Genomic DNA, 24,320 nt, shown 5'->3' with positions numbered 1-24,320 from the left:
TCAGCTAAATTACATATACTTTCAAACAAATAAATATTCTACGAAAATCCCTCTATAATTATAATTTCCCCTAAAGGGATGAAGTCCGCAGAACATCCTCAATACGTGCATGTAGTACATACAAAAATATCGAAAAAGGGACTAAAATTTATGAGAGCATCCAGCACACGACATACATAAAATTTCATATTTGAGTCCTAACGCATAAAGTTTCCAGCAACATCAGACTCTTTGAGTAGAATTCCCTTCAAAATGTCTGACTCATCCATGTGAATCTCCAGCACGTCGTGCCGTTATTATTATTGGGAACGTTTTATGGAAATAAAAAAAAGAAATGAAATTTCAAAACTGTCACCAGACCCAAAAATCGTAGCATTCAAATGAATTTACGTGTCGCATTTTCCGTGTCTGAATATTTCACGAACAACAATAGCGACGGAAGGCCGGAATAATCAATAGCGCAGGCTAGAACCGAAGCAGACCCCCGTGTAAAAAGTTACATGTAGTTACTGATATATATATTCCATATATATACATATTTATATATATTCTTTCCATATGTGTTACACCCCTGCTACCAGGAAAGGAACACGCAATACAATTGGCTGTCACGCAAGGCGTGTTTCGGTTTAAATGCGAATACAACATACTGCTGCGCTTTTGTAAATTTTGTATTATACGACAGGCTCAAAGATAAAATGTATTATTTGTATTGAAAGATAAATATATCCATTTAATCGAAAGGGTCAAGCATTATGTGTTATACGTTTAAAGAGAGAACAACTGTATTTTTATACTGTGTATTTTTAAAAGCGGAAACGGATGTACGTCACTTTAAAAGTTCAGACTATGCGAATCAGACGATACTGGAGATAGCTGATTTAACATGGATGCATTAAGTTTTATATCGTTCTTTAAAGTGTTCATTACTGTGACGAGCTTCCATATCAACTTTTATTAATTAACAGTGAATTCCAATAACGATTGGAATGACTACAAATTGATCGTTAGTAGGTATCTGAATATTGGTAGTGACTGTTGGCTATGCCGGTAAAAAGAAATTATTGGAAATAGATTTTCTGTTAATCTATATGAACCTAGTGGAAGCTTATATGAAAAATTGAAATTACAGTCAGGTCGCTGCTTTCTATGCAACGGAATACAACACGCGTTGATATTGTAAATAGTTTTTGAATTTTATGAGAATTTTTGTTAATTAAAAATATTATTTTCATATGCCGTGGTATTTTTTCTCTGCAGTGGTATACGGAAGAAGCATGTAAGACATGGACGTCGGTTATTACATCGTCTAAGGGACAAAAGTGAAAGTAACAATTAGCAAAAGTGAATCGAGTCTACCTTTACGATTGAATGGTGGGATCCAGGGATCATTTGAGTTACCCGGCTTTGGATCAACGAGTGCAGTTTCTTACGAGCAGTTCTTTCACGCAGTTCACAAGGATTTTGAGTCTTGAGTTTTTTTTCAAAACTTTCAACTGACCATAACGCGGTATTAAGAAGGGTAAGTGCCCTCTGGTTACACTACTATATTCTAGACCATAAGAAGTAATTGGATTTTAGTACAGAATAGTCAGACATATACGTACTAATTACATTTAAATATAAAGTCGTATAAATATAGAAAAGTTAAAAGCATCACGCGTTGTTATACACTGTCAGAGATTCATTGATTTGAATGTTACAGCGATTATTATATCGAAAAATATTTGAATAATTGACAACTGATAAAATACAGCTGATTGATTTTCTATTCGCAGTATTAAAAGTTACTTTTACTTAATCGAATTCACTGTTTGGACGTTTCTTTTTTTTCTCGTGCAAGTATCCTGTTCCGGTTTCCTTGACAGCCAAGTGAAAGTCTCTCCTTATGATTTCGATGCGGGCGACGATCAGCTTAAAATGTGTAAAGTTCTCCGAGACAATAATTTTTTAAAAATGAACGCATTTGGATTTACAAAAGCACAATAATGACGCGTACTGCATTCGCAATGTTTTGTTATTAAAGATGCTCCAATATTATCCTCGCTGAAAAGAAAAAGTCAAGTGAAAATAATTCTTCTTGTTTTGTGGTAATAAAATGCAATAACAAGACAGAGATACCTCATTCGAATCCCTTTGGGATTTCTCTTAATATTTGAGAGATCCTTGCTTCCATTATGCGACGTGCATCCAATTCACCATTGACCGTATACAGATACAGATATATAAAGCCGGAAATGAATAATCTTAAGAAAAGATGAAAGAGATCTCTCCATATCAAAATTCCCCCGATTCCTCTTATTCACAGACTTCTATTCCGGTTATGAATATAGACCTCTGCGTATATCAATATTCATGCACTTGACCTACGAAAGTGTCGAAGCATAAAAAGTGAACCCAAGCGTATATTTTCCAGCAACATACTAACCGATCAAGATGACGTTCCCAAGAAGAATAATTATTCTCATCCTATGTGCGATCATCGCCACGATGACGTCGGTAAGGGCCTTTCCAGACGGTGCACCAGTGGACGCTTGCGTTAAGCCCAGAAAGAATCAACCCTATCACGGCCAAGCGAGAACACAGTCTTTGGAAACTAACCCCTACTCCGTGGTAGCATCCTCGAGCGAATACGGACCAGGCTCACAGATTACTGGTAACAGAGCGCAGCTTAAATTAATTAATTAATTTAGAGTAAAGTACCAGAGGGAGAGTCGTCCACTCTGCGTCGAGGGTGTGGTTCAAGGTTCAGCCACTCTTGTGGAAATACAGATTTCCACAACAAGTTCCTCATCGAGCCAAGGACGTTTAATTCCATATTCCTAGCTCACTCGAGAATTCTCCATTCTTATATACCTTTTATACTTTTCGTTTCAGTCACCATAGGTGGCGACATCTTTAAGGGCTTCTTCCTTCAAGCTCGTAACGCTCACACCGGCGAATGGATTGGCTCCTGGGCGCAAACACCAAATACCAATACTCATCCTGAGTGTAGTGCCGTGACCCATGCTGACCCTCGTGAAAAACAGCAGGCCACACTCATTTGGAACGCTCCTCATAATTCTCAGGGTCAAGTGTACTTTACGTAAGTTGACTCGTTTAACGTGGCAAACGGATTCACGCCTGCAAATAGAATTAGAACCCATGAACTTGGACGCAATGAAGGAGGCGATGGTTGCGTGACTAGCAAAAGTAGCCAATTTCTATTTTTCTTTCTCATCGACCCTTCCACGTACGAATCAAGTTGCCAAGCATGTTTTGTCATCGATAAAACTTTTATACGACCTAACTCAATAATGGCAGCCAATGAATAGGTCCTTTAGCCGGTATGCCTGGTATACCGTGGGCGATGAATATCTTTGTGATAGGAATCAGCACGTATGATTATTAATATCCATATAGATATACATTATGATAATTATGCTACAAGTGAACGTAAGATTGGAATTACCATCTATTCCCATATAATAATGAAAGGTCTCTAGAATCGAGTTCTTCATGATTACCATTACATATTTTTCATTCTGTACATATTCTATTACGTTGAACTTTGAATGTTACTGAAGGGAAATGACACCCAGACATGCTATGCGTCATTGAAACTTTTTAGAAAGAGATGAAAACGGTTAAACATTTTTGAAATTCTTGGTCCATCGAATTCGTTGAAGGAAGACGCCGTCAGATGTCGAATGTTGCGAACGGTCGATATTCTCTCGATAATAATAGATTATTATACGGTGACGTAGCGTCGCGACGAGGTTCCTCGTAACCCTATAGTCCAATCGAGTAAACAGGTTACCTTCTTAAAGAATTTTTTTAATTATATTGATAATTCCAATACTCGTATGCTTTATGAAAAATCACTGAGTCATAACCTCAATTACACTTGAAAAATTAATGCTTTTCTAAACAATATAAATGTATATTTATTACAAGCATAGTTGGCGAGAAAATCTTTATGATTATTTTCCTCGTCGACAACCGTCACGAAAAGGCCATGTAATTTCCATGCACGTCGCTCGTTAACGACTCTACGAATTTTCCAGTAATATTACACGGTAGAAAGTCGTGTATAGCTGCTACCACGGAGATTGTTGTATACTGCGAGCAACGACGTACTTTGTAGGTACTAACCAACACTGGTAACTTCCTCTTGTCCAATTTAAACGTAAAACGTAGAGAAAACTTGGCGACTGCTACGAATTTTCATCGGACGTTAACCGTAGGTAGTCGGATAGCTTTATTTGTCACCTGGGAGTGTAAAGGAAATAATTAAAATATTAAGCGTCCAACCCTTTACCTTGTTCTACATGATTTCCTGTCATACCGGAAGTAACGTAATCGGAAGTATGAAAAATATTTATGTTCCAGCGGCACTGTTTTGAAGGATTATGGAACGTTCTGGGCTGACTTGGTGGCCCAAGTGGCGCAGTGAAGAATCCTGCAAATAACGTACGTACGTGTTACTCTGTGAAATATTTAAGCGAATTATCAAATTCGTAAATATATGTTTTTATCAATACCCAAAGGTTTGACTCGATAGCAGATAATAATTTGAAATCGGTTTTCATTGTACAAAGAGAAATTTAATATCCGTAGATTACATTTTTTGTTCTCGCTATGCCCACCTTTTTTTTTGCCCATACACATTGCACGTCCGCCACGAAAATAAGGTAAAATATTTTTTATTCGATGACATTCACGAGTTCTCCCACGTATCTGCTCCGAGTAATCCCACTGGGTATGACTTATGGCTATGAAGGATAAAGTCGCGTATCTATGTCGTAATACTCCTATGTATTTCGTACTACACTTTATGACATGGAATTTTCTAGCAAAGTTTTTTTTTCACGAATTACCACATACCTGACGTACCGTGCGCCCTGAAGTGAGTGGAGTTTCATCCCAAATAGGCATTATGGCCATTAGAGTTAAGACGGTCGCCAGCAATTGAACATTGATGTCCAAAGATACAAAACTGGTCCGAGCGATTAGTGTGACGTAATAGGCCTCTAAGTCATAATACAAATTATCCATGCCTTCCGACTTCACAATGCAAATTACAGATTTCAGGTTCAACGGCCGGAGTCCGTTCGTAGTACACAGAACAGCGAAGATGAAGTAACCACAGAAATGGGGCGGTTATTAGATTCTAAAAAAAAAAAGAAATAAAATATATTAGTAACATAGAATCCTGCCCTACCATTAATACATTTGTTTTTTCTCTTACAAACAGTCACTTTTCATAAGAACTATCTTTACCATGACTCAATGTAAGTTACACATACTATAGTACATAAATAATAATTAAGTATAGCAGCAACATCTCTAATGGATGTTTCAGAATGTAAATTAATATTATTTTTTTATACTTTCTAATCAATATTACTTTCTATCAAGACTTTTTCTTTCCTCTCCCCCATCGTAACCTCCCCGCCAAGCTACACGATCCATCCAGGCCCTCCTGCATGCTATTAGGGGACTCCTGCTTGAAATGACCCGGCCTTTAAATGTGCAAACATCCGTACCATTAAGACGTACGGATACGCCTTACAATCCTGACCGAAAGGTTGGGTAACCCTAGGCTTTTCTCCCGGACCGACCAGGCTGGGTAATATCATGCTATCGCTGTTTCTTCATTGGATCCCGTTAATGGACTCTCCGTTTTACGTAGCACGTGAGGTGAAAGATTGAGAAGAGTTACGTAAGGCTGGAGCCAGGTAAAAGTGGGCCACTTGCAAGACAGCTCGATAACTTTAAGTACCTACGCTTACTGTTGACTTCATGCGAGTCAGTGCGTTGCCTTCTGGACTTACGACCTGACCCTTGTTAACCTCTTTTGATCATGATATATATATCATGTGACTGTAACACATGAACGGTGCATCAACGTGTAAACCGCTTTGACTCCTCATCCGATAATTAACTCGCGCCTGTCGGGTTTTACGCGAGTCAGCGACCTAATTATCGGAAGTGAAGGCAGCAAGTCTGCTGGTCGAAAGAATTAATCACTAGCGAAGTCAAGTGGAGACCTTGTTAAAGGTACCTGGCCGTGTTCACAAAATTGATCGTAACGCGCCACACCCTCCGTTATTTCGCTTCTTGTTTGATCCTGGAAAGGCGTAACGACGCTGGACGTTTCTGTTTATGTGAAACGGTTGACAGCGTGGGAACTAATATGTTGGCTGAGTAATTACGTGAATTTTTCATTCGCAGAAAGTGAAATCCAGTAAACTCGGATTTAACGAAATCATAGAATTGGCGACAGGCTAAATTCATCCTGTTGGACATCTTGGTCCACTCGTGTCTTACCTAGACATTCATTACTTCCTAATACAAACGTCTACGTAAACGAGACGCTTCCATCCAGATAAGCCCGGAGTTGATTAACGATCCGCAGCTATGTGGTTACCTATAATGAACACGTGGACAGTATGCTGAGTAAACTCACATGAGTTAGGAGAGCAATAAAAATTACCTGATGCGAGGAGATTCTATTAAAGCGGCAAACATACGTGAGCTTGATGACTCACTATAGAATGTTGAACCCTCCTGATACCTAAAAAAAAAAAAAATAACAGAATATCAGAAATTGACACGTTTCCACCACCCATACTGTTCATCGGATTTAACCCATCTAATCCCAGCATGCTATTGTCCCAACCTTACAGATCTAGAGAAGGAATAAAGGTAAAAAAAAATGGAAAAGTCCCCATGGAATCGATAGGAGAAAAAGAGTTTTTCATGTCTCCTCGTGGAGATTCCGCAGGCAACCCCGTTGACGGGATTGATGGGGATGTCGAGTAGTGAGTCAGAACGAAGCAGACAATGCCGGCAGGGGGTGAAACGCTGAGGGTAGTAAGGTATGAGAGGGCGTTGAGGGTTGGAGGCCGGTAGGCGCCGGCGCCCTGGCGCCGCGACGTCGGGGGCGCCCGTGCTCGTGACTATAACCGGTCGTTGATTGAGGCTGGCTCGTACTTGTACGCCTCTAGGCCTGGGAAGTTGCGCGTTTACCGCGGGTGAAATTGTCGCAAATATTTTACGTGGATGCGCTGCGTCCTGGTGGTGACATTAGGGTTAGCCCGTGATTACAGTTTAAGGGTTGTCGATTATGCGTCCTATACTTACATGATCGATTGATTGCACGCATAGTGATTCGAGAGATGTGATATGATAAGGGCGCCGTGAAAGGAGGTGCCCGGGGTGCCGAAATGTACGGGAAATCCGGACGGAGTCGCACCATCCAGGTGCTCTGCGCCATCCTGGGCTCATGGTGGTTGCTAACCGAACCGGCCCTCGGGGTCCCGGACGACCCCGAAATTACCACCTTAGAAGGTACGGTATTAATATAAGCTCTGTATCTGTGGATATAAATAACTTTATATATCGTATCATCATTTATTTTTAGTTTATATTACAAATTGTAAACTATTGATCATCCCCTTATTACCGTGATTACCGCACGTAGCTGGTTTATCTGCAGTGAGTTTGAATCGTCATTGTCTGGCGCGAAATAACCCTACGACGCAGGCTGCTGCTGCTGCACCCACCCCTTACGTTGCGGCTTTTGTTCTCTGTCCTATCAGCTTTGAACTGTACGGAACATGAATTTGGACAGTCATCTTCTTTTGTTAGATAGTCTTGACTAAACCCGGTTCAAACAAAAATAATGATACGACAGTTTTGTGCCATCATTGTCAGAATTTGAATATTCTCCTGGTTTTCTGTATTTCTGTAAATATTATACAATTATTAGACAATTACACCGATTTGTGGTCTTAATAGGCGGGAAAATATTTGTTGCTTCCACTGTATCGGAATCCACCTGACTAAAATGGCTATTTGCCAAACCAATCCCAAACAAGCACGTATTGACTATTCTCAATGCTATCAGAAATATTCAAGTAGCAGTTTTCAAGGGTCTTCTCGTTCTTTATCTCAGTTGGATCATCTTCAGATTGAATCTCTCCTGAGAGAAGCAAATCTAGACGTTATATATATAATCGTAGAACAAAATTGATCCCTAGGTAGAACACAAAGTCTCATGGTTGTCAAACATTTTCCATTATAAAAGATCTAGAAGAAACAAACTAGTATGGTCTCAATTTGAATATGACATATAAACGTCTTAGAAAATACGCAATTTCTTGGAAAAATTTATTATCAACATATGATAACCTTCAGAACCCTCCAAGAGACTGACCCAAGAATCCTAGTGACCTTGACCCAAATTTAAGATATAAAAACCACAAAATTCTATAATACTAAGAAAAAGTCGCAATGCGTAATTGTTTTTTTCTTATACAGTGCGCATGTTCCTCTGAAAAAATTACACGAGGTAACTTCTTATCGGTCAATCTTTAATCTACCTCAGAACCTCGCCAACTCCTATAAGTTTTCTCGTTAACAAGATAGCGTCAAGCACTTGGTGCACAATTCTTTTTAACATAAAGAACATTCGGAACTTCCGTAGAAACATACGTGACACCATAAAGTACCAAGTGATCTGACCACAAGAAAGGTTTCACCAAACGTAATTAAAAATACTATACTACTAAGTATGCATGTAATCGCTATATCCTGATAACATATTCTCGCACTTATTTCGTTAATCAATAAAACGTATCCTGAATATTTCACTGTTTTCTTTTTTGTAGTGAAAAGTAAAACGGCTCGGTCCGTCGGTTGCGAACTGATGAATACAATTTGATGATATTGCTAGTGGTATTTTGAACTTTTTAATTTCGACCTCTTCATTGTGCTCATTGCATAAGGGACAATGAGCGCAACGAAACGATGCGGGCTTTGTTGAAGAAAATGACGAGGGAAACGAAGGGATCACCTATGCTTCATATCGGAAATACATTTCATTTCGTTTGTGCTTAAACTACGTTTTTCCAGAATTGAGTCAAAGGACCTCGTTGTTACGCATTGTTGTCTCAGTACGTAATGCATCGCAGTCCATCGCTCGATTGTAACGCAACACCTATTTGCATTCTAGGTATACCTGTGATCGATACTACTCTAGGTACTTTGAACCCATACTCTAGTTCTTATCCTATTGTTTTCTATATTACCATATGCATTTGAGTCTCATATTAATTTCCAGGATATTAGCTATAAAATTCTTGGACAGAAGTTCCTTTTGTTTTCCCAAAAATAATGGGTGATAGATATTACATTGAGAAAAATTTTGTTTATCGAATATCTTTGTACAAGTGCTTAATGTAATAGAATGATCGCATGAGAATACATCTCTCTGATATAGGGAAAAATGTGGAATGATGAAATTGCATGAGATTTAACAAATTTGCTTCGTTCCTTGAAGCGGCAAAACGAACGATACGCAATTTATGTAGAAAGTAAGGAATTGCACTTTGCCAATTACATTGACGTAATTGCTATGACAAAAAGTTGCCAGTCCATTTGCTCTTAATTAATGCCATGGAATTGAAACCTTTACCAAGTAGAATTGTATGATCAACCAAAGGAATAATTTTATGTTGGAAATATTGTCACATTTTTTTTCATTCTTGCCGAATTTTTCTAGCCTTATAAAAAGTCAACTTTTCCGTGATGCATATGAGCTAATGAATTGTCAGAAATATTTTGTTCCTATTGTACTTGTAGGCAGATTGTTGTATAAAGCACTAGATTGTGATTGGGACATCACCTGAGGCGATTCATTTTTTTTTAAATATAATGTTGAAAATCTTGTGTGCTGGTTGACATCGAGTTTTTTTCTTCAGTTTTTCTGTACATATGTAGAAATATACTCCTGATGTTTTTTTTTCTTTATGTATCTTGCGACTGTGGACAAAAAGCAAGATTACTTTCACGTGCTTATAATTATAGTAACTTCATCCAATCGTACATCAAATGATAACAGGTTATCATAGTTCTTCATAAATAATAAACATGGACGCTCGTTTACTTTCTCACCCGTCACTCATTCAAATGCTTATCAAACAAGTATCATACTTAATAAGAATCAATATTTCCGATACAAATATTATTCTGAGCTTAAAAAATAATTCCTATTTTACGAAATGTTTACTTTGATTTAGCGGGGGTGGCATGAATTGGTTAAATCAATATGCTTCTCTGATCTTCATAAAGTGGTAGCAGAATAACGTAATTTCCAGTCATGCGAGAGAAATTTGATTTTCCGGATATCAATGAGATTTCACACCTGTCTTCATCGCGATTGACAGAATTGGTTACAGGATTAAGTCAACTTCCTCAGATTCTGGCTCCTTGTTTGTTAAAATATACCAAGTAATATATCGAGTCGTTCATAAATAAATTTTTCTAGATCCGTCTCCAAAAATTCTGATCGAATCTTTTAATAATTGCTCGATCCATTACTTTAATATCATTAATTCGTATAATGCTCATAACGAAGTTTTTGACTGGAAGTCGATAAATACCAAAAGTCACATCTACACCACCAAGCATATTATCCCGGCACTAGTCCATTTTACGATTGTATCAACCTTCTAGCGGCACAACGATTATAGTGCAATGACATGCAATTATTGCGCAACAATATACAACACATACTGCAGTGCAATTTATGCTTGGGGCTTAATCATACCTATTAGCCACATTTACAAAGACCTGAGTGGCCTGACACCAAACCAGATAACCACAATAAGGAATGTGACAAACGACATTAGAATGTTCAAAATGTCAAAAGAAGAAAAGAGTATAGACTAATACGAGCATTAGTCTGACAAAAGAGTCATAGAAATATATCCTTACTAGACTGTATATAATAGAATATCCATTGGAGTCTTATTGGTGTCAAAATAAATCCAGGATCCAATATGTTCCAACAAGGCGTCTCAAATGTAATCCCGTAATCCTAAAAAAGGATGACGAAGGTATCCAAACGTTTAATATTAACCCTTAGGTATGTACATACATCCTGGAGACAGAGGTACCTAAGGATTTCATTTCATCAATATACAGTGCATCACCTTCTCTGAAAGAAAGCCCTACCATGTCTAAATAATTCAAATATACCAGGTGTATCCTCAATGAATAATATCTACGTAGCACAGAGGGTGAACGTACCAACTTTTAACCTAACATAAAGTTACCGCAGTCTGCACTGCGGATACTACATTACCTCCGGTCTGTTTCCGTTCGCAAAACGTCGTTACACGTTTCAAAGTCACTCGTGTTAAAATCGATTACCAATAGTCCTTATTGCCGTTCGTTACCACCCTGCAAACTGCACATAATTATCTTGTAAGAAATAGTCGATCCTCGCGACTTCCTGCAGAGAGCGAACAGTGAAGCGACCCTGCTCGTCGTTTGAGGTTAAATGTGTTTCCTGCAAGGAAGATATAAAGGATACGGATGAATACTTTTCTTTAAATTCAAAGGAAGAAATGTAATTGTAGACTTTTTGGAAATATCTTACTAAAGCGATATCCGTCAGACATTTTCTGTATAAAGTGTTCATGTACCTGATACGCCATACTAATAGCTACATGAACCCTTTAGTAAGGCAACCACAGTATCACCCTGCTGTCAATTTTTGACTTATGGTTATAAAATGGTAGGCGGCATCAGCTCCTGGAACAATATAACCTGTGCAAAAGAGATTTTTATTAGCAATGCAAATTATTGATAGGTATTTAGTTGGATATTCAGATCTCACAAAGGTATTTCCTATTGGACTCGTCTTTGCTGGAATAATGAGTATTCCACAGTTTTATTGACTTTCATTGAAACTTAAAAGCATGCAATTTCACACTGACGAACTCTGTATGCATATTTATGCAGGACTGAATTATTTAATTAGACAAGACTAGCTCTACGCATCTTTCTATCCGTACATATTTTCCACGTGGTGAATTAATTCTTGTGGAAATTACGATTAACGTGAATTATTCAATGGTACGATTACAGTATTACACGTGAATTCTAGTCGTTTTTACGTCAGCCACGCGAAATCAGGTCGTTTACGGTAGCAGTAGGTAAGCAGGTTTTCTTATGAAAATCCAGAATTCACTTTGCCCTCGATGGCCAATCATGGGAGACTGGCGAGTGGCCAGAGTGTCAACTAAATATTTAACGAAGCCGCGTATACAATGAGTTATACAGTTCAAATGCACTAGTCAGATTTGACAGCTGTCATGTAACAACTTTAAGTTTAATAAAAATTAAGAACTATTTCAATACCAGATTTGCTGCTGTTTGGAAGCATTCTGTATGTCCATTCTTCTCATGCATATACATATAAATAAGTATCTGATGGGTATAGTCTGTCTCTCTCGTACTTACGACAAGCATAGAAAATTCGAAAAATCTAAAGTTTGCATTTAAATTGAATCAACCTGTACAGTTAGTCATTGAATTGTTAGCATTTAACAATTTGAATCACCAACAGAGTTGCGACTGAATTGAAATTAGTTTCAATGTACAATCACCGTGTTGCTCTGTTTCATTGAATGTTTACGCGAATCAATTACACCCAGGGATGAAATAACATTTTATGGATGTTGACTATCGTATCAGGTCAAAGTTCGGATCGACAATGGTACAATAAATGAAGTCTATACAAAACTGTTAAGTCAATATTACAAGACTCCTCCTTGCTATACCAAACATACTATAGTCAATTACGTATTCCTATCCTGACTATGACACTGATAGTAATTGGTTACAATTTTTTTTAGAAATTCTAACCTAAAATATATACCTCTAGTAGAGATAAGTTTCTTTTCCACGTGTCATCATTAATCATTCTTTTTACTCCTGAGCCTAGAATCTTTAAAGATTCCAACACATAGCCCAAGTATATTAACAAAAAAAAATGAAACTTCTTGCACCATTTCTTTCTCTGTATTGAACGATGATAAATAATGTGACGTATAGCAATTCCCAGCAATAATAACACTCATTTCCGCAACTGTCAGATTCTATGCGAGTCCATAGACATATAGTCTGGGCATCATATGTGTTCCTGGTGTTATTTCTGCGTTCTATCGCCAAACGTTCCGAGGAAACGTAACGTAAAGCTCTAAGGGCAAGGGTAATTACCTATTTTTTGAGATTACAGAATTTCTGGAACGATAAAATGGTTTTGTGGGTTTCGAAATGTTGCGTGCTGTCACAGTGCCGATGCCAAGATAGTTTCTGTCGACACGCAACATTTACCTTTAACGTGTTGCATTTTTTGCCATTATCGTTATTATGTTCTTTTCATGCATAGCTTTGCTCTGTATGGTGGCCGTGTAACCAGCACGAACAATCAAACTAATCATGCTTCAAAATGGGTTTTAATAATGCCGAGTATTACTCCATCTTGCTGTGCGATTATATAATTTTAGTGATAAGTAACGTGGCCACAGTGCGATGCTTTTACTTGATTAGATTTATATCCGTTCGGAAAGAGAGAGACAGAATGGGGAACTAGGTTCCGCATATTATTACACCAATACACGAATATTCAAATAGCCATGGCCACACAATATTTTACTTAAGCCCTTGATTAATGTTTATCTGTTATATGGTTGGATTATCATATCTCATAACGTTGTCTTTCTCAATCTCACTTAAATTATAGAGAATATTATGTATATAGTATAGGCATTTGATTTCTCATTGGTATCCTATTTCCACGTGATCAATTTTACCAGAAAAATATCACTACTGGGTCCAATGATATAAATTCTATACTAAGTTCAGTTTCTGTTTCCCAAAGGTGATTTCTCTGCATAATATTGTAGATTAAGTTTTCGTTAAGGGACACGTATGCTGAGTCATGTCTGCGGTATGGCAAAAAGAAATGGTCACTCAATAACCCTAAGAAGTGGTCGTTCCTTCAGGATTTCAAATATCCGTCTTGATGCCTAGTCAAATATACCAAGCCTAAAAAGAAAAAGACTCTTGTTGAAGAAAAAAAATTGAATTGTAATAAAAACAAAAATGGAAAAATAAGAAAGTGTAAAATCGTACACTTTAAAATTCCTTACCGTTGTACTCGTCGCGTTAAAATATTCTAGCGAACAAGACCAGTGAGAGATATTCTCATCCGGCATTTAGTGAGAGAATTTCGAAGACATGAGATACAGCTCGCTATCTTTTCCATATTGTCCCATTTCTCCAGCATCCTGCCTTTTTCACGGTAGCAACCCTCGGCAGTAACGAGATCACGAGGAATGTATAATCGAGTACGGCATCAACTAAAACAAAAGGGATGATAAATATATACATGATGCCTCCGCTTTATCATTAAAAAATTCTCATCTTTCCAGCAATGGTTTTCACGTCTAACACCAGGTGCATGTTCTAGCGCAGTGAAATGTATTTTCGTCCAAGTCACTTGAAAACTCTTGAGACTCCCAGCTACTTTCCTTTCCTATTCGTCAACCCTTCTTACCTGAGTACTTGAATGTAGGAGTACGTACACCAGGTCGCAAATTCCTTCGTTTTACCCGGTGAACTTAAAAATGAGAAATGTTGAAGAATACGTCCTAACGTAATTACTTCTTAACGAACCAATTCAGAAAAAAAGGAGCAAAAATTAAAATCGAGTATATGGACTGTTGAAGACTCGTTCCTCTTGTTAACATACATATGTAATCTGTATGCCTTGTACTTATCCTTAGGGTTAAATCGATATGATAGTTTCATAAGAAAACATATAGAACGAAAGATAAATCCTTCTATGACAGCAGCAGCAGCCCTTTAAGAGCTTTAAGAATGATCGATGAGCATCATCGTCATAAGGAGTCATGGTTTTTCCTATAAGAAAAACTTTTCGTTCAAATATTTTCCGTTGGCATTGGATATACTGCGGAAGGCGTGGGACGTTTCGCAGGTGAGAGCATTGGCAGTGTGCCATACTGGAATGACCCACTTTTGACGCGTGGATTGACCCGAACAGCGTCATTTTATTTGCCCGTACTTATCTACGTACAGCGGTACGTTAATTCTACTGTAAAATGAGGACAGATTGTTAACTGGTATACAATTATCAACTTTTACATAATCAGGATCGCTCATCGCTTTGTTACATTGCTCATACACGGGAGCTTTTTTCTCTTCTTCCGGGTTTCATTTCTAACTTGACTGGCCTCATTGGATTAAACCTACAGATATAAAAGAGATATTAGACATTGAAACTTTAAATTCTCCTATTGTAAGGATATTTAAAATTCGATTTGACTTTTGGTTAACGTTCACAGGTGTTGAACCCGTAAGGTCCTAAATAGAAAGGGAATGCAAATGCGAACCATCTTTGAAGCCCAATGTCTCGGGGTAAACAAGGACATTAGTCGACTGTTTCCACACGGATGAGTTTACTATGCTGATTACGTACGGAATTTCCAAGGGGATACTTCAAGTGTTTGCCATTCCTTCGCGTAGTTCTACTAATGCTTGTTTGGTGATGATTATGGCTTGGATCTTAGGATAAATCGATTTTTCTTCCTTCTTACATCATTTATCCATTGGCTGTAGGCTGTATCAAAGAAATCAGTGTAACAAACTGTCTAGTGCAAAATTCTAAGGGTGCAAAGAAGCTCTCGTTATCAATGGATTTGTTTTCGAGGATACGTACTATTATTCTCGAACAATGCAGCAATCAAGGAGGATTTCTCGACGATGTATGACATCGGTTGAAAGAGGAGTCAAGACTGAGTCTCTTTGGCCGGTGGCGGATTGAGCGTCCCGACGCTCTAACGTCTCAGAGGGATGAAACAAAAGCTAAAGGCGTTTAGGAGAATTCTTCCTTATAAAAATTACTTTTATCTGCACTTTATTACTCACCTTATAATAATATTAGACCAACGAATAGCTATATACACTTTTCAACTGATTTATATACTTCATTTTATATATTGAATTCTCATCGTTTCCAGATATACCAGAGGGCGATAGAAAGAAGATCGGCGACATTTGTAAGGATGATAGCGAATGCAGTTTTGCTGGTTCTCATTGTGATCCAAGGAAGAAGAGGTGTTTCTGCAAAAGTGAATTCGAGGCAACAAATTTTATTGACAAGTGTGGTCACGGTGAGTTAACCCATGAATTGAACTATAAGAATTCGGCAGTAGGGAACTCATCCACTGCAAAGGATTTACTATTATAGAATTCACCCATCCTTTCTTGTGGTTCGAGCTTACAAGGTACTTGGAGTAACAGACTGTACCAGTGCAGAAGCAGAAAAAAATTGTCAGTTCACAGTTCGACAATTTGCAACAGCCTGCAAAAATACATTCACAAAGTTTACTCATTAGCTTCTTTTAAAAAAAAGAATACAAAAAAACTGGGCTGTTTATAAAAGTCCACCTTGGTACGCTCCATTACGTTTAAATGGCTGTTTTCCTTGCAATTCCAGTTAGTATGACAAAATGGCTACGAGAGTAGCTATACCTTTACAGCCCGTAGAAGTGTCTTTATTGATGTTAGATGTTCTATGTTAAAAAGAGCTCCAGTGCTAATTTTAATTATATTATTTTAAATCCTACTATTACCCATAAAGGATTATTGGCAATTTTTTAAAAATAAAATCAATATCACCACAAGTGTTCCCTTAACAAGTGTTGCTTCTCCCTTCAAACTTCCCCTAGCATCCAATAGACCACTGAAGTATCAAACTGATGCATCACAACATCTACTGGAGACAATAGCAGTCTCTGTCGGTCAGGATAGCTCAAGTTCCAAGAAAGGATGTTACGAGAAACTTTAATAATAGCGAAAGAGTATACGTTTTGTGATCTAACTTTGAAAAAGTTAGAGAAGATTTCGAGAAGCCCATAGAAGAGAAAATCTTTTGTCTAACCTAGAACAGAGAGGAGAAATCATTAATTAAAGCTATTAACGATTATCGACCTTTTGCTTTTAGCATGTAGTAAAGACGTTCATTTCTAACAAGGTTCTAACTAATTTCATAATGAATTTCAAGAGCCGATAGGCCTACCTATTGCCAAAGAGATCCCGTTGACTGTGCCATAATGTTTCATGTCTGTTGTTAAAAGACAAACAAAACGTCAGGCATGAAACCTTTCTGACGATTAATAGAGTCAATTAACTGTTTTCCAAGCCCAATTCCTCTTACCCAAGAATCTTCCAAATTGAGGATGTTTCTGAACCCTTGAAAAAACATTACCGAAAACATATTTATGAAGGATAAGGGGTCCCTGACCTACCTCAAAGCAAAATCCCCTACACTTTCTCTATGTTAAATACATCCAACAATCCCAGATCAATAATTTTCAGCAATAATCAAAAAATACTTTTTCAGGCGCTAACGTCAACGAATCGTGCTTCTTCAGCGAACAATGCGAAGAGAAAACTACGAGAACAGAATGTCGGGACGGACGCTGCATTTGTATGTTCGAAAAAATTCCCATGGTACGAGCGGACGGTACCATAGAATGCATTGGTAAAATTAATATTTCATAATAACACAAACTAAAGTATGACTCTGCAATTACTCAAGATCAACTGTTATCATGTACAAATTTTAGCCGAGGTCAACGAACCACCCAACCTCCAGTACGTGGACCCAGCCATGATAGGTGTCCTGGTCGGTATGGCTCTCATGTTCATAATAATCTGCGTTGTTCTTCGACTCTTCAGCAAGTAAGTCTTCCTCTTCCGATTAGGATGATAATGCGATCATCATTGCAATAAGATGTCCAAAGCTTCAGATCTGCAATTAATAAATAATTTCTTTTACAGGGCACGTTGGCGCGAAAATCGTACGATTTTTAATACGCCAAATGCACGGCTTATGAATGTATCCTTACTGAGGGAAAGTAAGCTATTGCATGGTCAGGAACGACGTGGCTCTCGCGCAAGTGTGCGAGGACCTTCTAGGCAGCCGTCGATGGCCTCCTTGCGTGCACATTCACCCTCCGCCTCGCAAGGTGCGAAACACTCTCAGCGAGTGAGCCGTACGGGTTTTTATTTATTCACTTACTAAGCAAGCAACTTTATTCGCCCTCGTAACAATAGAGCCAAGACTTCTGTCGATACGTAGGCGTTCTACTAGACTGTTCCTCGTAAACTTTTTAGATTGTGTATGGAGCCGTCCTGTTCTCGCATGATATCTATCTATATCTATTGACAGGAGGGCTGTCTCCTGGATGAAATTGTTGAATTTCATAGAATTTCTCTTATAGATAACAAAACATATATATATCGCAATACATTAATCTCAACTCTGTTATTGCTTTCGGATCTCTCGACTATTCGCTATCCTTGAAATTCTGGTATGCAATTACTGTACCGGATAATAATTCTGATAGTGTTGGGAATATTAAGATTTTCCCGTTTCGTTTTATTTACAAAACTTATTATTCAATCTTACAGGAGCTTGACACGTTACTTTTTGTACGTGGATGAAGAATACCAATTCTCTCCCCGTGCATGCTCGACGACACGGATCACTTCTTTGCCGTGTCCTTTTGAGATTGTAAATATACGGTTATAGATATGGCAGTCGGATAGAGTTTTTGCTCCCATATAACTAGAGCAGAATCACGTTCCACACGACTGGTGTACCTTGTCTTGTTATTTTTGTTTTCCCTTTTATTTCTTGTTTTTTTCATTAGAGTTTGCCGGTTACACAGTTTAGAGTTTTGTGGTGTCTTCTACTACAGTGATTTGTTATAGTGAATGAGGACACCTCACGGTTATAGTTGCTTGCTACAGTAAACGAATTGCCTGATCATTCATGAAGATAATTAGACCAATTACGAGTTATACCATGTAGTATTCATTCCTAGTATAAACTACGGTACACATTCACGCAGTCATTAGTCATTAGGAATAGAAAGAAGTAATTAAGAAAAATGAACAAAGTCAAATTGTACAGAATTCTCTTGTGGATTATTTTTTATCTTCTCGTGTACTCTGTCGAGCTTGCCTTAGACTCTGCTTCTTCTCCGTAGCTTAATATTCCAACTTCTATCCCTGCATTGAGTTACTCTTTAATTAAAGAGTGAAGATCAATCGATTTTCAGTACTGTGTACTCTTGGTCGTACCTCAAGCATATTCTATAATAATTCAAATTTTCAACCGAAAAGGAGAAGTAAAATGTAAAAAGTATGATTACCATTAAAGCCATGCATTAGTGAACACGTAAAAAAAGAAATCATACCTATAGGTACGATTTTTAGTCATTCTTAAAGTAGCATTTGTCACTCATTAACTGAATATCTGTTGTCGTAATGAACCGGCCTTTGTTGCCAGGGTCTCATGCAGGATCTCGTCGTGGAAGTCGTGGAAGTAGTGGAAACGCATCGGCAGTCTCCACCAGATCGAACAAGTCACCCCCAGCGACTCACTCGAACAATGCAACCGACCCAGTACTGGAGAACGTCACAGTAGAAGTTCTGGAAAACCGTGCGTAGCTCAAAAATAAACGAGAAGATGATTGAATGGGATGAAACGAAAGTAAATTTTGGATCTTACAAGTCGAACTTCAGTACACTCTTTTCATTATGAGATTTCGCCATCGAGAAGCTTGCAATATTTTCCATCGCCAAACCGTCACTCACCGCATTCTCTTAGAGGGACCTAGAAGAGACAAAGACATCTATTAGATAGCCAAGAAGGTCACCGAAAAATTCTAACGCTAATTAATGATCTTCGAGTGTCAACGTGCTGGCGTAATAAGCGTGCTGACGTATCAGGATTCGTAACGCGATAACAATTAAGACCGTCAGACACTGAATAGACAAGCAGACAACAGATTAAAAGAAATAAATTCTTACCCTGCCACATTACCTATCTAATACTATCACGCGTTGAATTTAGATTCACTGTCATTCGAAAAATTTTACATAAGCTAAACAAGACGGATGAATGATCTTAGCTGAATCTATCAAAGGAGGCTGCACGCATCTCTCTCTCTCTCTCGTATACCCTGTGACTCTTGTCTAAAAGTTCTTACCCCGACTAAGGTACGACACGACGAATAGAATTGAATCGCGTGGGAATTTGAAGCGAACAGAAGCAAGGTACGTATCTAGTTAGCGATGACAATGGCGATGACGATCCATTAAAACGTTGCGACAGCCTCCAATATAATTATACTTAAAATTATTTATGTAGTACGATAGGCAGTCACAATCAAAGATAGATAAACACTATCGATGATTCATCAGGTCCAGCTGATTATACAGTTTCCAATGACTGTTACGCATGACGACTCATTGATAATCAAGAAATCACGATGGCTTGATTGGAACTAGTCAGTCACTCGTGGCCGTATCTTGAGAACAGGAAGCAACAGAATGACGGTGCTCTGATTGGTTCACACAGAAGCTAGACGAATGGGACCAGAAGAAAGTGTTTTGAGACAGCAGCCTGGAAATATAATAGAAGCATTAGTACACTATGTCTAACCTATATAATCGCGTCAGACGATTAATTAACACTTAATAATAATTAATAGCAAATCCAACGAACGCGACTCTAGATGCACTAGATGCGTAAGAGCGAATGTTCTTCGTATAATAAACAATGATAGGCTCTTTGCGAGTAACTTAAATATTTTCCAATAAGCTTTTGTCACGTTATAAGGTACTCTTCACAAGTATTGATAATATCTGCACAATATAAACGTTACGTATATTATAGTGCATAGGATTATAAAGGAAAGCTACGAATCGAACGAAAGCTTATATAAGTACGCGGTAATACAATTAAATTTCATATATCGATTGATTATATAATCTCACGCTCTCGATTGTATCTTGCACATACGTTTATATAAGTATCAATTTCAAATATTCCCGCGAGACGCATCTACGCAGACGCTAGACGAAATCCGCGGGTAATCAAATACATAATAGGACCGGTAGAATTTGAATTTTCAATTGAAAAAAAAAAAATTAAAATCATTACCGACTTAATAGTCGTATAATAATATATCAGCAGTTTAGTGCCTACGTTGTCAGGTAGTTATTATTATATATATAATATATACAACGTACCATTAACGAAGCTTATGGCATTACTGCATTGATTGAACACGTAGCGTTAGTACGATAACGCCTAGCGACTGTGCTACTCTGTGATTACTACGTATTTATAAGGATATCGACATTGCAATTGCACCACACGCAGACTCGCTTAGATTATATGTAGATATACATACATCTAGTATATCTCATCCCGCACCTAATATCCTTCTAATTCGAGGCTAAGTAAAAGACACGGTGACGGCTTATTTTCATCTATTTCGAAGTAAAGTGACAAAACTTAAATATATATATATATATATACACATACCTATGTATGCAAGCATACGTATGCATAATACATTGAACAGCGAAACTTCGTCCTGACAAAAAGAAAATCGAACGACCTTTCAATAGGGAGTTATCGCGTTTACCTTTAGTACACGTATTTTCCTATAACTCACAAAACAATTTTAGAATGTAAATCAGACTCGTAGATAACTCGTGTAGCTTGTGTCACTAGGACCGATCCAATCCTGAAGGGAAATTAGGGGAAGGTTTCCATTTTAGGGTTGGATCTCGTGTCCACGACCAATTAGATTACTGCAAGTGGAGTGTCTGATATATTATATATATATATATATAATGCATATACGTATGTTTACGGAATAAGTATATGAGAAATAGGAAGAAAAAAAGTGGGTGCTGCTATCGGCTAGACGCATCAAAAATTCGAATTGAATACTCCAATTTATAGACTATGGCTAATTAATTACACGATCGGCGGATAATTGTAGCTAAGTTCTATAACGTAATGCGTAATAAAAATTTGGAGACTTTCCAATATCACCGAGGACAACTCCACGCGGAGCTTTGAGGTTTATATGTAGGTATAACGCAAGTGTACTTACGTACGTTACTCCGTGTACTTGCTGATCAGTCGTTCGCACCTGTAGATTTTTCAAAATAGATTCTTCTTGTCTCTACGAAAATGCACAGGGTGTCGTTGTGAATGCCAAGAAAAGACTACGTGTCTCTGACTCGGTTCTTCAATCATCTTTTCGCAAAAAGCCGTTGACAATGTCTGAAACGATGTATCAGCTGTCTGTGATTTTTAAATCCTTAACACGATCATGCTTCATTTTGAAAGAAAGACGGATAGGGCAGTATATATATATATGATGTATGTAGGTACGATCTAGGATGATCCGTTCATTGCACGATCCTACTTGACAGACAATTTTGGTTTGACTCGATTTCTCCTAACCTATATTACTGTCAGTAAAGGGATAACGTCTCTGGAATGTTTTCTCATAAAAGAAATAAGAAAATATATTTAAGACGTTCTTTGCATCATACATTTTTATACGCAATTCGTAAATATTGTTAATCCAATAATTTATTGCTATAGGCGAATTCATTGATTAAGAATTTCTTTATGCACCGCGTGCCAAATATCCATCTTACCACCATGCTTCCCACTTTGATGAGCTCGATAATAATATGCTTTTTATTTTCAATTATTCTGTATCCTCGCCTATTTAAATAAAAAATAATATATTGAAAGCCTTTTGAGGATTATATCCTCCATGCTCGCTGCTCAAGAACCGTTAAAGGCTGTACTGTGAATACTATTTACTATTATGATACGTCTGTATAATAAGATTGAAAAAACCTCGAATGTTTATGAGAGTATGCAGAAAAGAAAATGAACTGACCGATCGCTAAACGAGGTTTATTTTAAAGGAAGAAGTGATTATTATTAATGAAAAAAATATTTAAGAATACATGTGATTGCGTACTGGTGATGGATGGCCCAACTATGGGGAAGTGTCTGGGTAATCCGCACCATTGGAAGGATCTGCGTAGAATTGGTTTTTACTTTTATGTTCTCTCGTCAAAAATGGAAACCTCGTTTTGTCACGTTCTTAATATTCCGTCACTCGCGATGCGGACAGAGTAAATCACAGCAGGGAACCAATATTATCTTACTCCAGGTTTAGAAACTTTATAGCTCTAGTCACGCCTGTAGAACGTTGACACCTTCGCGATCCAATGTGCATCAGTGATTGGGAGTTTTTCTATAGCGCATTGAAAATCGGCTTCAAAGAATCACGTTTGGTTTGCTCATTGAAGTTGTAAAGAAGACGTGAAAAATTAATCCATCCGCCGACGAAAAGACGTTCACTTCTTTCTTCGACATTGTACACCTTATATCTGCATGACACGATACATATGTAAATCGTAATACTATGGGTTGCCATTTTGTTTTTAAGGCGACGATATTTAACTTACTACGTTTAATAAGTCAGTAGAACAATTGTACCTTTTTCGCAGGATTAATTCTGTCACGTTGTATGATCTAATAATAATTAAAGAATATTTTTAGCGAGGCAGCACCTTATAGAACAATTTATAATTAGACTTTAGATGACTTTTCGAGGGTGGATCTGATTTGGATCAAACGTTTAGCTATTATATATTTACTTATTTTAATAAATGAAAATTTTACGGAGAATCAGGATTTAGCGACTTGTATTTATCAATATACTTTTTTCTTAATCACTATTGTACGTGTATTTGAAACTGACTTAGATATATATGAATATTAACAATAAAAAAGGATGCAGCTTGATACACAGTTGATTATAAGTTTGAATGATGATTTTTCAATGACAGTATGTAATTTAATTATTTTAATGTCCACGTTCTTTCTGTGCACCATTGCACGGTGACAGATCAAGATTTTATGTAAAACGGGTACGTCGAGTTAGAAGTGCATCGATTCGAAATAGTAGGCTTGAATTTTAAGAGAATTATACAATAACGATTAAGTAACTAACGCTCTGCGGCGATATTCTCTAAGGATCTAGCCAGAATTTTTAGAGAGCAACAAGAACAGTGGTATTACTATATATATGAATTAAACGAAAATTGGTACACGTACGTAAGTAAAATATAAAAAAATAGCGTCTATGTAGAATCAGTGTGGATGGGTGCGGGTTAAAACGCGAGTCCCTCTTTTTCCAGTCTTAAATATTTTATAAAACTTCGTATAATGTAAAGATATATATGTTATATATTATTGAATTATCTGTACTGTAATATCTATACTGCATTATTAACGAGAACTTAGCCTACCTTGTAGTCTTTATATTATACATTTAATATTATAGCTTACAAAGAAATAAATATCTATCTATACCTATTGTACTTGAAACTATTAATACACAACTATAAATCTTTCATTTTAATAAAATCGTAATACACGTCTTTGATTGGGTTTGTCATTGTCATATTTAATATCTTTTCTTTTACATTTTTCTTCTAAATTTATATTGATTATGATGCATTGTTATAACTATAGATATTTTTATAAATGA

The 24,320-nt window shown here is 37.3% G+C and overlaps 2 protein-coding genes and 5 long non-coding RNA genes across 15 annotated transcripts; 2 read left to right on the top strand and 5 right to left on the bottom strand.

Annotated features, from left to right (window-relative positions):
- Positions 1 to 28: 28 nt before the first annotated feature.
- Positions 29 to 5,192, top strand: LOC107265299 (putative defense protein 3). 3 transcript variants are annotated; one of them, XM_025082484.1, is made up of 5 exons: positions 29 to 1,522; positions 2,417 to 2,656; positions 2,878 to 3,085; positions 4,372 to 4,452; positions 5,067 to 5,192. In XM_025082484.1, the coding sequence occupies exons 2-4, from the start codon at positions 2,437 to 2,439 to the stop codon at positions 4,433 to 4,435; spliced, it is 492 nt and encodes a 163-aa protein (XP_024938252.1). In that variant the 5' UTR covers positions 29 to 1,522; positions 2,417 to 2,436; the 3' UTR covers positions 4,436 to 4,452; positions 5,067 to 5,192. The 3 variants fall into 3 exon arrangements, with proteins under 3 accessions (XP_024938252.1, XP_015590097.1, XP_015590098.1); XM_015734611.2 differs by having other exon boundaries at positions 4,372 to 4,456; XM_015734612.2 differs by having other exon boundaries at positions 4,372 to 4,456; positions 4,890 to 5,192.
- Positions 1,538 to 2,996, bottom strand: LOC107265301. The gene is made up of 4 exons (XR_001537180.2): positions 2,857 to 2,996; positions 2,429 to 2,653; positions 2,122 to 2,366; positions 1,538 to 2,046 (listed from the first exon to the last, which is right to left on the bottom strand). It is a non-coding gene; the product is annotated as an uncharacterized LOC107265301 (long non-coding RNA).
- On the bottom strand, positions 3,026 to 4,999 carry LOC107265300. The gene is made up of 4 exons (XR_001537179.2): positions 4,867 to 4,999; positions 4,328 to 4,441; positions 4,135 to 4,251; positions 3,026 to 3,123 (listed from the first exon to the last, which is right to left on the bottom strand). It is a non-coding gene; the product is annotated as an uncharacterized LOC107265300 (long non-coding RNA).
- Positions 5,193 to 6,947: 1,755 nt separating the features above from the next.
- Positions 6,948 to 24,150, top strand: LOC107265290. 5 transcript variants are annotated; one of them, XR_003059006.1, is made up of 7 exons: positions 6,948 to 7,335; positions 15,882 to 16,034; positions 17,267 to 17,407; positions 17,493 to 17,607; positions 17,707 to 17,921; positions 19,235 to 19,992; positions 20,087 to 24,150. XR_003059006.1 is itself a non-coding variant. In XM_015734593.2 (7 exons), the coding sequence occupies exons 2-7, from the start codon at positions 7,212 to 7,214 to the stop codon at positions 19,381 to 19,383; spliced, it is 897 nt and encodes a 298-aa protein (XP_015590079.1). In that variant the 5' UTR covers positions 6,966 to 7,076; positions 7,153 to 7,211; the 3' UTR covers positions 19,384 to 24,150. The 5 variants fall into 5 exon arrangements, 4 of the variants coding, with proteins under 4 accessions (XP_015590080.1, XP_015590078.1, XP_015590081.1 ...); XM_015734593.2 differs by having other exon boundaries at positions 6,966 to 7,076; positions 7,153 to 7,335; positions 19,235 to 24,150; XM_015734594.2 differs by having other exon boundaries at positions 17,707 to 17,894; positions 19,223 to 24,150.
- LOC107265293 lies at positions 7,437 to 12,532 on the bottom strand. The gene is made up of 5 exons (XR_001537175.2): positions 11,432 to 12,532; positions 11,135 to 11,341; positions 10,765 to 10,946; positions 9,674 to 9,810; positions 7,437 to 7,732 (listed from the first exon to the last, which is right to left on the bottom strand). It is a non-coding gene; the product is annotated as an uncharacterized LOC107265293 (long non-coding RNA).
- On the bottom strand, positions 13,280 to 15,921 carry LOC107265291. 2 transcript variants are annotated; one of them, XR_001537173.2, is made up of 6 exons: positions 15,790 to 15,921; positions 15,581 to 15,726; positions 15,255 to 15,481; positions 14,399 to 15,110; positions 13,992 to 14,201; positions 13,280 to 13,887 (listed from the first exon to the last, which is right to left on the bottom strand). It is a non-coding gene; the product is annotated as an uncharacterized LOC107265291 (long non-coding RNA). The 2 variants fall into 2 exon arrangements; XR_001537172.2 differs by having other exon boundaries at positions 15,341 to 15,481.
- LOC107265292 lies at positions 16,045 to 17,336 on the bottom strand. Of its 2 annotated transcripts, XR_001537174.1 has the most exons (4): positions 17,172 to 17,336; positions 16,943 to 17,115; positions 16,312 to 16,804; positions 16,045 to 16,225 (listed from the first exon to the last, which is right to left on the bottom strand). It is a non-coding gene; the product is annotated as an uncharacterized LOC107265292 (long non-coding RNA). The 2 variants fall into 2 exon arrangements; XR_003059007.1 differs by having other exon boundaries at positions 16,943 to 17,258.
- Positions 24,151 to 24,320: the final 170 nt, after the last annotated feature.

Source organism: Cephus cinctus, unplaced genomic scaffold (assembly GCF_000341935.2).
Source record: "Cephus cinctus unplaced genomic scaffold, Ccin1 Ccin1_scaffold0215, whole genome shotgun sequence".
Classification (NCBI taxonomy): domain Eukaryota; kingdom Metazoa; phylum Arthropoda; class Insecta; order Hymenoptera; family Cephidae; genus Cephus; species Cephus cinctus.
This window is presented reverse-complemented; position numbering and strand designations above follow the sequence as displayed.